This window comes from Callospermophilus lateralis, chromosome X (genome assembly GCF_048772815.1).
Source record: "Callospermophilus lateralis isolate mCalLat2 chromosome X, mCalLat2.hap1, whole genome shotgun sequence".
NCBI classification, from domain to species: domain Eukaryota; kingdom Metazoa; phylum Chordata; class Mammalia; order Rodentia; family Sciuridae; genus Callospermophilus; species Callospermophilus lateralis.
In genome coordinates, this window is record NC_135325.1 from 110,444,435 (window position 1) to 110,459,312 (window position 14,878).

A 14,878-nucleotide genomic window follows, 5' to 3' on the forward strand; every position below is an offset into this window, starting at 1 on the left:
GACAACAAGGAGTAGGATTGAGGTTAATATACAGAAGTCAAATGTTTTCCTAAATACCAGCAATTGGAATTTAAGATTCAAAAATAATATTTGCAATAGCACCAAATAAAGAAATATGTATAAATCAAACAAAATATGTACAGCATTTTTTTGTGTTCCAGTAAAACTTTATTTTCAAGAATAGGAAGGCCAGATTTGGCTCACAGGCCTTGGTTCACCTGCCTGCCCAAGAGCACTGGTTATTTATTTATTTATTGAATATTGTGGTTTTACATATTGTTTTGATTCCATTTGACAAAATTATACATACAAGAAATTTGATTTCAGTCCCACTTTTTCCTCCTTCCTCCCTCCCTATTTTCTCCACCCTTTTTTTCTTTATTGGTACTTTCTATGTATACATAAAGGTGAAATTTCCTTTGATACATTGGTATATATATAAATTTTTAAAAATCATTCCATATTTCTTCCCTTTTCCCTTCCTTTTTCTTTTGTGTATTTCACTGAACTTTCCCACATCTTTATGATATTTGATCCCCTCTCCAATTATCTTTTCCTTTTTTTTTTTATCCCTTTGATTTATTTATTTTTATGTGGTGCTGAGGATTGAACCTAGGCCCTTGCTCCTACTAGGAGAGTGCTCTACGGCTGAGCCACAACCCCAGCCCCTTCTTTTCCTTATTTTACTTTAGGTTCCAAATGATAGAAAACATTCAACCCTTGATTTTGAGTCTGGCTTATTTCACTTAGCATGATTTTCTCCGTTTCCATGCATTTACTGGCAAATGCTCACTGGTATTTACTCAACTAATTTGAAGAATTATGTCTATACAAAAACTCTTGTTTACTGCAGCTTTATTCATAACCAGTACAAACTGGAAGCAACGAAAATGTCCTTTAATTCATAAATGGATAAATAATGTAGGGACATCTATACAACATCCTGTTATTCAGAGTGAAAAATAAATGATTTATCAAGATGAAGAGACAGAGGAATACTGAATGCATACTCTGAAATGAAAGAAGCTGGTGTTAAAATGCTACATACTGTGTGATTCCAACTCTATTTCATTCTAGAAAAGGCAAAACTATTAGAGACATTAAAAAGATCAGTGGTTGGGGCTGGGGATGTGGCTCAAGTGGTAGCGCGCTCGCCTGGCATGTGTGCGGCCCGGGTTCCATCCTCAGCACCACATACAAACAAAGATGTTGTTTCCATCGAAAATTAAAAAATAAATATTAAAAGATCAGTGGTTAACAGCATCCTAGAGGAAGGGGAGGGAGGGACAAATAGGTTAAATCTAGGGATTTTTAGGGCTGTGATTTTATATTATAATGTCATTGGGAATATGTAACTATGGATTAACTTTAGAACACAAAAAGTGAACCCTAATGTATAAAAATTTTAAAAAATCACCTACAAGGTTAAGGAAATTCCAGAATAGAATGTGGAATGTGATGAAATAATCTAACTTTATTATAAATTTATGAAACAAACATATCAAAGTGGGGCATTAACCTGAGTAACCTAAGTTAACTTTGGAAATGAGTCTATAAACCAACAGCAAACACAACCTACATAATCATGTATTCTTTGATAAAGTTGTTTTCCGTGGGGGTATAGGTTCACAATTCTGAAACTACTTTTCATGTATACTGGAATCAAACAATTCAAGTAAGTAGATAGCAGATGTTTGGAATCAGTTTTCTCAATTGAGGGGGAGTTGATACATAAGCAAGAGAAAGAGGTTAGAATGATCTATGTGGTAATGGATGAAATATCAGCATGAATTCATATTTCATAAATATAATTACAGATGTTACATACAGAAAACTTTACATTTATATGTAAATTCATAGGTTATTATGTACATATATATTTCCTTCTCTGTGCAAAAGACCTAGAAGCAATGACATGCTAGTAGCAATGAGGAAATCCAGTGGTCAGGTCTTAGTTTATAATACTGTTCTTTAATTCAGGGCTCTGGAGAAATGACTGGAGAAGGAAATGTACCACATGAGCCTGAAAGTCGTGTCAGAAAGTAAAGAAATACTCTCCATTTCAAAATCCATAATGATGGCAGTGGCAGGGGGTGGGGGGGTATGTCAAAGGACAGAAGAGCCCACTAAAAGAGCATTCAATGTTTGCATCGGGAACAATTTCAGGAACAATGTAAAGTAGTATTACATGATAATCCAAAGTATAAATATCCACAAATCCAAACTGATATAAGTGAAGAATTGGTTAAATTACTAAATGGAGAAGAAACATATCTTTGTAGAATAAATCCAAATAAGTTATATAGGTACTCTCTCCTCAAGGAGTAAGAGCATAACTTCTCACTCCCTAAATGTGGACTATGTATGATATCTTCCTTTCAAAAAGTATAGTATGGAAAAGGGGAAAGAAGAGTAACTTTACAGTGAAGAAACCTGGCTGAACTGACCGAGGTTAATGCGAACTGTGATAATATGTACCCTTGATATGATGAGAATAGCCGTTTACCTTGGTGTTCTTCCAAAAAATATAATTCTGGTCTAATAATGGGAAAAAAACATCAGACAAATTCACGTAGAGGAACATTCTACAAATATTTGACCAGTATTCCTCAAAACTGTCAAGATAATAAAAAACAACAGAAATCTAAGAATAATATGACTAATGTAATGTGGTACTCTGGAAGTATCCTGGATACAAAAAGGACGTTAGGGAAAAACCCAAGAATATCTGAATAAAGTATGGATTTTAACTAACACAATTATTAAGATTGGCCCAAGGATTTTATCAAAATGTCTTATGCTAATATGCTAGTGACTGGGGAAACTAAGTGTAGGACATATAGGAACCCTCTCTAGTTTTTTGTAAGTCTAAATCAGTTCTAATAAAACTTATTTAGAAAATATTTTTTAAGAGGTAGAGGAAGCTGGTACAGTGGTACCCACTTGTAATCTCAGCTACTTTGGAGTTTGCAGCAGAAGGACTCTAAGTTTTGAGGCCTACCTGGGCAACTTAGTGGGACTCTATCTCCAAATAAATTTAAAAGGGTTGGGGATGTAGCTTCGTGGTAGAATACTTGCCTGCCTAGCATGTGTGAGGCCATGGATTTAATTCCCAGTACTGAAAAGGAAAAAAAAAAGGAACTATTATTGAAGAGTGACTAGATAAACACATTGATCAATATAATTTGTGAACCTTTTCAAAGTAGCTACAAAATCTATTTTGGGGATACATACAGAAATTTGAATATGAAATAATATTGAGTTTTTTTAGGTCATGGTATTATTTAGTATGGTATTATGGTTAAATGGGAGAATATCCTCACTCTTTTAAGAGAGGCACACTGACACATGTAAGGATGTTGTAAAATGGGATGACAAAATCCTACAATTTATCTCAAATGACTGAGGCAAGGGAAGGAAAAACATTTGGAGAAAGCAAAAGCATCAGTGACAAAATGTTTAGGAATAGTGAATCTATGTGAATGACGAATCTAAATGAAATGTTCATTCATCATGTTATTCTTTCACATTTCTGTAGGTTTGCAATTTTCAAAATAAAGTTTAAGGCAAATTTTAAATATGGACAAAATGATATCTAAAGTATCTAAAGTTCATCTTGAAAAATAAACATTTGTGATTGGATACTGCTACTCAAGGACCAATTCTTATACCCCAAAGGGCATTTGATGACATACAAATATAAATGAGGTTATGCATTCTATTTTGACTATAAAAACATAAAACCGCAATAAGACTTTACATGTACAATTAAAGTACCTATGGAACTTAGTAAACAGGATCATGCTAGAAAAAGTACAGTCATGAAATACACTCTTAAATTTTTCTGGGGATAGTGAAGCAGAGGAAATGAGATTTAAAAAAAAAGTTAAAAACAAACAAACAAAAAAACACCACCAAAAACAAGGCAAGACAATCATTTATTTATTGGACAGGGCAAGGTCATTTAAAGAGAGAAAACATATTCAAAACGTGTTTAGCTTGGTGTTACAGGCATCGATGCTCACAACAAACAACACTACTCAATACATCATGGAAATAGGCCACAAATAACCAGGAAGATGCTGTCATGCCACTCAAAAATAAGCCATGATGCTTGGGAACAATTATTAGGGAGTTACAGAGCATAATAGTCTCTAATTCACCAATCTCCATTTTCTACCATTGGGCCATTAGCCCATAGTATTGGCTGGTTCCCTGGTTATTGAGTCTTCCTGTATTCTAGAGAACTTTGATTGGTGTGCACTTCTCACATTTCTGAATTGTCACTGAAATCATAGTCAACTGAAGGACTAACTGACTCTCATCACTATAGTTTTGAACTACTTTAGGCAATAATTAACTATCTCATAGTAATGTAAATAAAATTCCATTTAATACATTTAGCACTGTTATAATGCACTCAAATCACCTTTAGTCCTATGGTACATACTTTAAAAGACAGCAGAAATTCACTGGAGTAAATTTTAAGAGAGATTTGGGGAGCTCACCTGGCCCGAGGTATATGAGGTGCTGACAAAGACAGACACCTGAAAAGTGCTATGTCAATTATTTGCCAAATTATTTGGCATCATTTTTAGCAGGACTTTTCTGACTGGGCCAGCAAAGATAGATTTCAATGTCCATTCTACAAACTAGCCAAAATATTATAAGCAATAGTATACAATGAATGATTGGCTATTCAGCATAAGATTAAACTGAACATAAGATTAACTGAGAAACCCGTGAGGTATCTGGCCCTCCTTCCTTAAATTCATTGATTTACCAGTCACTTTCTTTTCCTACAATAAGAGTTTTCAAGATGAGAACAACTTTTTCATGCCAGAGAAAACCATTTTGGGGAAGCCAATCACAAAAGACTAGATTCTGTGTGAATTATTTTATATTAAATGATTAAAATAGGTATATAGAAAGTGGACTGGTGGTTGCCTAGGGCTGGGGAGCACTAGGGAAAAATAGGAGATGACTGCCAAAGGGTACAGGGTTACTTTCAGTGTGATTAAATGCCCTAAATTTGTCTGATCATGGGTGCACAACTTTGTGAATATAAAAATCATGAAGTTACACCCTTTAAATGGGTGAATTACATAGTATGTGAATCAAATGCCAAATACATTGTTACAAAAATTTTAAGAAAGGAAGACAGTCCCCAAAGAGAAGAAAACAAGAGGCTCTCCCAAAGCAGGCCATACCTGAGGAAATGGTAGACAAGCATGGTATAAAGAGCTTGTTTCCCACATGCTATTTTGACTTCATCACTTTAATCCCTTACTTCATATTTTTAACACATTTCTAAATTATTTTAGGTTATCAGCAGATTTCTAACTTTGTCTCATTAGAGACCAAAGTCAGGGTTCCACTGACTAAGCTGGTAAAACAAAATAAAATGATGATAAAAATCCCATGACAAAATAATCTCATCCTTTGGGGTTGTGTACAACTAGGCAGAATGTAAGAGCTGAGGTTTATTTCCAATGGAAAAAATGCCATCAGGTATAAGGGCATCTTATGACTCTTGCCTAAAGCATATTTCCTTTTCAAACCTGCATACATTTATTCCCTTTACACCTATACAATTCAACAAAAAGTAATGTTTTTATAACTGTACAATTCAACAAAAGCAATGCTCTCTACCAAAAAATGCTGAGCTTCCTGCTCAAAGAGCTAGCCAAATTTCCCTAAGGGTAAAATTACTATTTCTGAAAAAATCCAACTCTTTATCCATCTTCACCTTCAGCACTATACAGTGAAGACTGGAAACTAAACTGGCTATAATTTCTTAAATGACTTTAATTTTCTAAAATATTTAATATATTAGTTCCAAATATTTAGAATATATTTGGTCCAATTTTTTTGACTCTGCCTTTAGATTAATGAGAAGCTTCTTTTATTTTCACTTATTTAGTAAGAAATAACACAGATTTTGAATAAGTTAAACTGGCTAATGACAGGTAATCAGTTTTCCTCAATGATTATGATTGTTCCATAGAGGGATGATAATGAAATCACAAATGGTCTTTTTGGTCTATCTTCAACTAATACTACAAAGTTAGGAAACATTTTACAGCTAAATGAGGAGAATACAAGCAGCATTACAGCAAGTTAAACTTGTTAAGTGCATTTGTTATGACAGAATTTCTGACGCAAAAATTGCTCACTGCACACAGAACCTCAGAGAAGTGATGAAACAAGACAACTGATGTTAGAAGGTATATAGGAATGGGGTGGGGAGAGAATCAAGGATAAATTAATATCAGGCAAGGATCTTGGGGAAAAAAAGAGCCACTTTTGAGGGCACATAAGAAAAACTGAGAAGTCACTATTTTGGTCTCATTAGGGAAGTCCATTTGATAAGAACTGAAGACCTTTTTACTATAATTCATGCTGCAAAATGCAGTAGTCACGCAGTATTTCCAAAAGGATTCCTAAAAACTAGTGCAAAAGAAATCTAAGAAAATAAATAAACATAAAAACCAACCTTTTTCAAGGAAATGTGTTCAAAACAGTGACTTTTACAAAAGATGCAAATTTGTTTTAAATGAAAATATATATGAAAGATTAAAGACTCACTTTGCAGATAACTTACACTCCATCTACGATTTTTTAACAGTGTACAAACAAGGGGTATAGATTTGTTTAATTAGGTCTGAAAGATCAATATAAATACTGATTGGGGGGAGTGTTTTATACCCCAAACTCCAAGATTCAGCTCTGTGTCCTGTCCTGCTATTATAATTTGTAAAAACCTTAGCGACGCAGTGATTCGAGTTTTCGTAACTTCAATGATGTGTTAGAGGACAATGCCTCCTGGTTTGAAGAATTTGTTGTCTCCGAAGGCCGGAACAATACTCGACCACGATGATTAAATACATAAAATGATGGATGATTCCTTAAGGTATCAAATGTCCTTAAAAGAAAAAAAAGCATCAATTTTAGATAAATCTTTATAAAAGCAAGTAAATCTGTAAAGCACATAAATCTTTGAAAATAACCAGGTTTCTAATGAATTACAAATTTGCTATGGACTATATTTTAACTCAGTCTAAAAAGCCCATAAAATCAGACTGTAAATGATAATCATACTAGATATCTATCTCTCTCTCTATCTCTCTCTCTCTCTAACTGTACAGAGAAAATAAGAAACCTGGAAAGCCCACACAAAGCTCTCAAATTTCTTTTTTATTCATCCATTCCTTTTAGGTTGCTTATGAATAATAAACCAAACACTAGGTCAACTTTAATCACCTCTATAAATCTAAAACTGGCTTTTTCCAAATAGTCTTCCAAAAACATGCCCATAGATTACACCTTTTGATTATTCTCATTTGGCCCTCACTATTCAGCCATATGATCATTTCACAGATCTGTTTCTCACAAATATTTCAAGCAAACAAAGATTACAACAAAACCTCCCATTGGCCAAAATCATATATTTTCCTACCACCTACTTGATCCCATTCTGTTTTACTTCTTTCTTTCCAGGCCCCTTGCCTGTGATTCTTGGTAGACTCTTTATAAGAGCAGCAGTGATAGTGGAATATCCTTTCTTTTCTAGTGAGATCTACATAGTTTTAAAAAAAGTTCACAAACACCTTGGTGTATGGCCTTTAGTGTTTGCTTTCAAGTGTTATTTTTCAGAAGAACCCTTCCTTTGATTAAAACTCAAATCTCAAAGTCAGCTGACCTAATCATTCAAGCACACCCCCATATAAAACAGGACGTATATAAATGTACATTAAAATGTAACAGCATGTACAAATATGTAACAATGAATTCCACCATTATGTACAACTATAATACACAATAAAAACAGAAAACAACAAAAAGATGCAAATGAAAAATAAAAGTAAGGGGGTGAGGAGGGATGAGTTTCCTTTAACACATAAATTTTTACTGCGAACCCTTCTAAGAAAATACAGTTATTTCCAGGATCACGAAAGTGGATAAATTTCAGAAATGGAATTAAACAAAACTGAAGTAGAAATATGAGAAAGAAAAACAAACAAAGCTTGTGAAAACAGCTTAGAAAAAGTCCAGAAAAAAAAAGAAAGTAGAATAACATTTTTTTTTTCATCCAGGAATACAAAAGGGCCTGTGGGCAGAGCTTATGTCACAGACCAGGTTCAAACAAGAGAGTAAACACAAAAACCATTATTCTTCCAAAGACTAAGCTGTCACAAGAGGATAAAAGATGAATAAAGAAAGAAAAGAGAGAGAGGGAAGGGGGGAGAGGAAGGAAGGGAGAGAGAAGGAGGGATCATGGTTAATCTTTTGGAGGAATTATCTATGTATCTATTTCTCTCCCTCCAACCAACCAATAAATTTAAGTTTCTAGCTAGTACTATAAGGTAATACCTTATTCTAATATCAATGATCAGACATTCAGCTTCCATTTTTCCTATCATATCAAATACTTCCTTGATATTTTTACCTCTTTTTCATACAAACTACATAATCAAATGTAAGAACAAAACCAAGTTTCATGTGCCAGAAATTACATAATAAAGCAAATCCCTACAAAATAAATGCCTCTGAAAAGGGAAAGACTTACTTATTTTTTAGTTCTGAAGTGGCATCCATGTCTTTAAACTCCCCTGCAATATGAACTATACCATAACAGGTAACTGCAAAGGCCAGAAGTGTCTGAAGAACTATCTGTGAGTATAAAGATTGAGATTACTAAATAGCACAAAAATATTATACAAAACATTCACAATCTTCTCTTCTACTCTGTATGGCTTCTAACAAGTAGTCCCTTTCAGTGCCACTTATGTAGGAAATCAATTATCACTTGAAATGATTTGCACTCGGACACAATAAAATCTTCTATTCATCCTGTGGCTTGGCTACAAAAATAGGTGTGATGCTTCAATAAATAAACTCAAATAGGGGCTGGGATTGTGGCTTAGCGGTGGAGCGCTCACTTAGCACGGGCAGGACACAGGTTCGATTCTCAGCACCACATAAATATAAAGGCATTATGTTGTGTCCATCTACAAAAAAAAAAAAAAGATTCATATTCTCTCTCTCTCTCCTTTAAAAAAATAAACTAAAATAAACAAAACAGTACTAAATAAATACAAAATCAGTATTCATTTGTCAAGTATTACCTGTTTGAAGGAGTAACTGAGAATTTTGAAAATGTGTTTATTTTTTTCAAAATAAGTATACAAAGCATATGCTACAAAGTAAAGAAAAGCAATAAAATTACACCACTTACCCACTATCCAGCTTAAATAGACAGTTTCTAGAACCTTTCAGGTGCCATGTGTCCCCTCTGATTATTTCCTTTACCCTCCTTCTCAAAGTTGAATATTGTCCCCAATTGTGTTAATCAATTCTTTGCTCTTCTTAATAATTTTTCTAGCTATATATTCATCCCTACCTTCCTTTTACTTTTGCTCATTTTGAACCTTATTTAAATGGACTCATGTATTCTTTTGAATCTAGATGTTCCTGTTCAACATTATGTTTGTAAAATTATCCCCTGCTGCAGTATACAGTTATAGTCTGTTTTCATTATGTTTTGTATTTCATTATATGAAAGTTGCACAATTAATCCATTCCACTGTTGATGGATATATGGGTTGTTTCCTGTTATTTTTATGTTAACTTGAATATTCTTGTGTGTCTCCTGATGCACAGGAGTGGAAACACTGAGTATAAAATATGCACATGTTCAGATTTATTAGGTAATATCAAATGGCTTTCCTCAAAATTTGTGCAAGCAACAAAGTTGAATGTTTGAAACTAACCAACATGAGATTTCAAGCATATTTTCTTGATTGTGATTTTCTGAATTTAAAAAATTTTCCAATTTGTAATGTTATTTAAAATAGATATACATGAGTGTATGTGAATGTTTGTGTGCATCTACCACAAAGAAAATGTGATAGATAGGTAGCCACATCTACCATACCCTTAATTATAAACAACCCAAGTAAAAATTTGTCACAACCTTTTATTCTGTTCAGATTAAAACTTAATGTCATATGTAATACCAATTTACATTCTGACCACCAATGAACCAAGGAGACTTTTTTTCACTGTTAACAAGAATGTGTTAAATCTGAGTTGTCATGAAAATATGTTCAAGATAAATTGTATAATAAAAAACTATAAAATTTTATATATGTACACACGTATAATAACTTTTTTAAAAAGAAAAACTCTATGTTTTGATTAGATAAAACTATATATACATGTTGTTTACCCATAGGAAGAAGTCTGAACTTATATACTTCAAACTATCAGAGGTAGAAATGAAATTGCCAAGGAATAGGATCAGTTTTGTTATTGTTTAAATTTTGTGCAGCCAGTTTTAATTTTTATACTTATTGTTTGATTCCTTTACAAAGAACTTATTACTTTTTAAAGCTCAAATCTAATAAAGATAAAAATTGTGAGTGAAGTTGGAATATGTAATATTTTAGCTTAAAAAACACATTTTCTTAGTTTTCCCATCTATGCGTATCCCTAAACAATGTATTATTAGCTTTGTTGTAAAACTTTACATAAGAAGGAACTTTTCTAAGAAATAAAGTCAAGTAATAAACTTTTTTATTTTATTTTTTTAATTTAGCACTGACTTTTTATTTAAAATTCCTGAGAACCAAATAATTAATCTTTTAAGTCCCTTTCATACTATGGTCAGGGTAACTTTTAGATTATTTTTTAAAAATATGTTTTAGTAGTAGATGGACATAATAGCTTTATTTTATTTTCTTTTTTTTTAAGAGAGAGAGTGGGGGGGGGGGAGAGAGAGAGAGAGAGAGAGAGAGAGAGAGAGAGAGAGAGAGAGAGAAGTTTAATATTTATTTTTTAGTTATTGGCGGACACAACATCTTTGTTTGTATGTGGTGCTGAGGATTGAACCCGGGCCGCACACATGCCAGGCGAGCGCGCTACCGCTTAAGCCACATCCCCAGCCCTTTATTTTATTTTCATGTGGTGCTGAGGATCGAACCCAGTGCCTTCCACAGGCAAGGTAAACGCTCTACCACTGACAGCCCTAAAAAGACTACAGTTCTAGAAAACAGAAATCTTCCACAGTTTCTAAATTTTGGGTTTTACAAAGAGTGATGCGAAGCAGAGAACAGATGTTATTTCATGTCTAAAAAAATGTTAAGAGGATAAAAACCACTAAAAAAATTATCATAAGCAAAGTGGCTAATTTTAAAAATATATTTTATATAAATGACCAACTTACATCTATTGGCAGTGATTCATCTTCTTTTTCTGTTAATCGCATGTAAGAACGATCTATAAACCAGAAGCATACCATTAAGGAAATTGTAGCCCATTTTTCTTTCTTAAAATGCAAGCAAATCAATAGATCAAAGAAGTGGCTGACTTATATACTACATAAAGTAATGCTAATCCCAGATTCCTCAAAAACCTCTATCCTCTAAGGCAGTCAGCCTTATCTTAATTAACTATTTCATTGTCATTTTGACCTGCTTTGTCACCTTGTAAGATGGGGTAAGAGTGATAGATGGGCAAGTATGAGGCAGAAATACCCAAGCATGATTTTTTTTTTACTAAAGGAATATGAGAAACTTCTGAAAACTGTTTATTTCACTAAGTAGTAAAAGAAATAATAATTTAAAAATTAATAAGTCTACAGAAAATCTCAGCTCTGAATAGCACCACATCACATAGTAAAGCCAATGTAATACTGGTCTGGAAACATTTTTCTGGAAAAAACATGATGGGGCACTGGTGGACAAGAAATTCTAGGACACCAATTTCTGTATCTAGTACTTTTTAATTATAATTCTGTGGCTGCCTTAAATTCAGGAGGCAGCAAGGGATGAAGGAAAAGGATCAGGATTTGAAAGCTGGTAAACTTGGATAATGGTACTGGTAATTTACAACATCTCACTCAAGTTAAGACATCCTCAGTGACTGTAACATGTAGTTCAATTTTTAGAGTGTTAAAATGTGGGAGTGAGAGGGGAGTGTGTCTTAGAATCAAAGAAATACAGTATCTTTTCATTTCTTGAGTTTCTGAAGCAGCAAAATGGGAATAATGTGAGGATTAGGGAGATTCACTATAACATAGCTGCTCCACTATAACAAAGGTCATTACAGCAAAGATGATCATGCTATCTGCTGCAGCAATCCCACATGACATAATTAGTTTCAAAGGTATTAGTGTCTTGCCAACATGAGTATTACAAAGAGGACTCACTGCAGTGACAAATCCACAAGGCATTCTCATCACTTGAAACATAAAAATACAGAATCCTCATTCTAGATAGACCTAGGGCGATTTCTATTTAATCATGTACATTGGACTTCAAATATCGAAACTGTTTTGAGTAAATGTGTATGAATTCTTTCTTAAAAGAGAATGAGTTTAGAGACATATTCTTAAGTTTTCACTTACAGAATTGTTAAGGACAGGTGTATAAAGAAAAAAAATCAAACCAAAACCAACAATAGATTTGGACTAATCTTCTACTGTCTGTTCCATTTCTAGCTAACTTTCTTGTTTCCATGCAGCTTAACCTGACTCTAACACTTTCTTTAGCCAGGCATTTCTTCATCTGTAAAATGAAGGGGTTGGACTTCAGTGATCTCCAAGGGCTCTCCTTGCTCTATGATTGTATAATTTTAAAGCTGAAACTTATTATAGAAATTAACATTGTACTCCAATGTATCCTAATCTCCTCCAGGACCATGCTTCTCAAACTAATGTGCATACAAATCACCTGGGGATCTTATTAAAATGAAGATTCTGACTCAATAGATCTGAAGAGAGGCCTGAGTGTATTCTAACAAGCTCCCAGGTGACGACCAGGAGGTTGGTCTGTTGACCACACTCAGAGTAGCAAGGATCTGGGACAAATTCCTGAACCACCAGTTCCTGGAATAATTAATGCCCCAACTCCCATGCATCCTTATAAACTTTTAGCATAATATATATCTCTTCATCGTGATTATATCTTGATCCACTTTTTTTACCCCCAGTAGCCTATGAACTCCCTATGGCATCGCGGTCGCTGTACTTGTAGCAGCTAAGCACGGAGTAATTTCAACCAATGACCAGAGACTGAATTTTATAATACAGTGCAGCACACATCTCTTTTGCCCAAGGTCACACTGATTCAGCGGTCAAACAAGTTTTTAACAACCGTCCCTTCAGACTCCCAATTCGGTATTCTTTACCGGTATCACAGTGCCTCCCTGAGGCAATGGGTCACTTAACTTCTTAGTCTATGCCTGGACAGCCTAGAAGTTCCCAGGATATTGTCCACCTAGTTGTCACGAGGCCACAAGCATTCAAAGTCCTCAATCCCACACTCTGCCTGATCTGCCCTATGCCGGATCTGACATCCCTGGCCTGGATTCCCCGACAGACTGCCGCTCTGAACCCTAACCCTGACACCAATCTTTCTTCAATCTCGGGTGTCCACACCCTTCAAACCCCAAACCTTACGCCGCAGATCCTGAATTGTATTTCTGAGTCTGTAATGTAAATAACCGTTCCTCGGACTTTCAGTCCGACAGTCCCTTAGGGGTGCACCCACATAACGCCCCCAGGGTCCACACCACAGAGGTCTCCTCCTCCAGGTACTTACGCTGCGCAGCAGAAAAGGCGGCGTGGGCTAGGGCAAAGAGGCCGATGCCTACTAGCCCCTTCCATAGCGATGGCGCCATGATTCTGAAAAAGCAATAGCCCCCCCCCAAAAAAAAAAAACGCGAAGGGCGGCTGAGTTGTTCCTTCTTTCACCGGCGGGTGTCCGCTCGGCGCGGGAAGATGACGTCACTGAAGCCCTGGGCGCGAAGTGCCTTAGTGGTGCAATAACTAGAGAACCGTGAGAAAGAGGAACCAGGAATGCCGGGAAGAAGGAGAGAGCGACACGGAAAAAGGTCGGTCAGAGTCTCCGAGCCTGCGCAGTGTGACCTCTCTGCGAGGGGCGGAGGGTGTAAAAGAAGAGGAGAAAGTGAGACCAATGGGGAAGCGAAGAAGGGCTCCAGCCAATGAACACGAGCCGCGGGAGAAGGGGCGGGGCCTGCGGAGAGGCCAGGGCGGAGCCGGGGGTCGGGGGGAGGCGGCAGTAAGCAGTAGGTTGCTAAAGGCAGTGTTCGGTGCTGGGTTCTGACCGCGTCCCCCAACAGTGTTTTGTTGTTGTTGATGTTGTTTGTTTTTGGTTTTTATTGCTTCGTTGGTTTTGGGTTTTGATTTTGGTTTTCCTTCAAGCTGTGTGCTTTTCTTTGATAGGTCTTTCCCGCTTTTGCCCTCTTGGAACTGGCAAGTGTAAGGAGACAAGAGTATTAAATTGAGGAGGCAGGTGGAGCTTCCAGGACACTAACCTGGATTTGGAGCCCCAAACACTTGGCACACGGGCGGCGCTCAGCAAAGTTAGTTTTTTTTTCTCTTAGTGTTCAAAGGGTCTTGGGGAAAAAAAAAAAAAAAAAAAAATATATATATATATATATATATATATATATATATATATATTTGTTTTCCTCCATTTTTATTTGTCTTGACCCCCTAAAATCCAGACATTCAATAGTAACGTTCTCCCCTTTACCACTTTCTGCTCTTCTCTACCCTGGTGAGCTCATCCACTCATTTCTTACTTCAACCAGCATAGATATTACAGTGATTCCAAATCAATAGCTCTTCTCTCAAATATCTCCTTTCTTAGCTCCAGATCTTTATTTCCAACTACTTTCTGAACATTTATTTTCATATGAGTGGTCCTATGGCACTTCAAACTTATATACCCAAAAGGGAATTCATCTTTTATTTCCCCAAACTGCACCCATTCATACACTGCTCCCTGGCTGAGTGGCACAACTTTGTTAACTACATATCACAATGTAAATGCAAACAATAGACTACCAT

At 35.5% G+C, this 14,878-nt stretch overlaps 1 protein-coding gene across 1 annotated transcript; it reads right to left on the reverse strand.

Annotated features, from left to right (window-relative positions):
* Positions 1–3,919: 3,919 nt before the first annotated feature.
* Mmgt1 (membrane magnesium transporter 1) lies at positions 3,920–13,845 on the reverse strand. The gene is made up of 4 exons (XM_077106417.1): positions 13,605–13,845; positions 11,228–11,280; positions 8,570–8,673; positions 3,920–6,925 (listed from the first exon to the last, which is right to left on the reverse strand). The coding sequence occupies exons 1-4, from the start codon at positions 13,681–13,683 to the stop codon at positions 6,766–6,768; spliced, it is 396 nt and encodes a 131-aa protein (XP_076962532.1). The 5' UTR covers positions 13,684–13,845; the 3' UTR covers positions 3,920–6,765.
* Between the last annotated feature and the right edge of the window lie 1,033 nt (positions 13,846–14,878).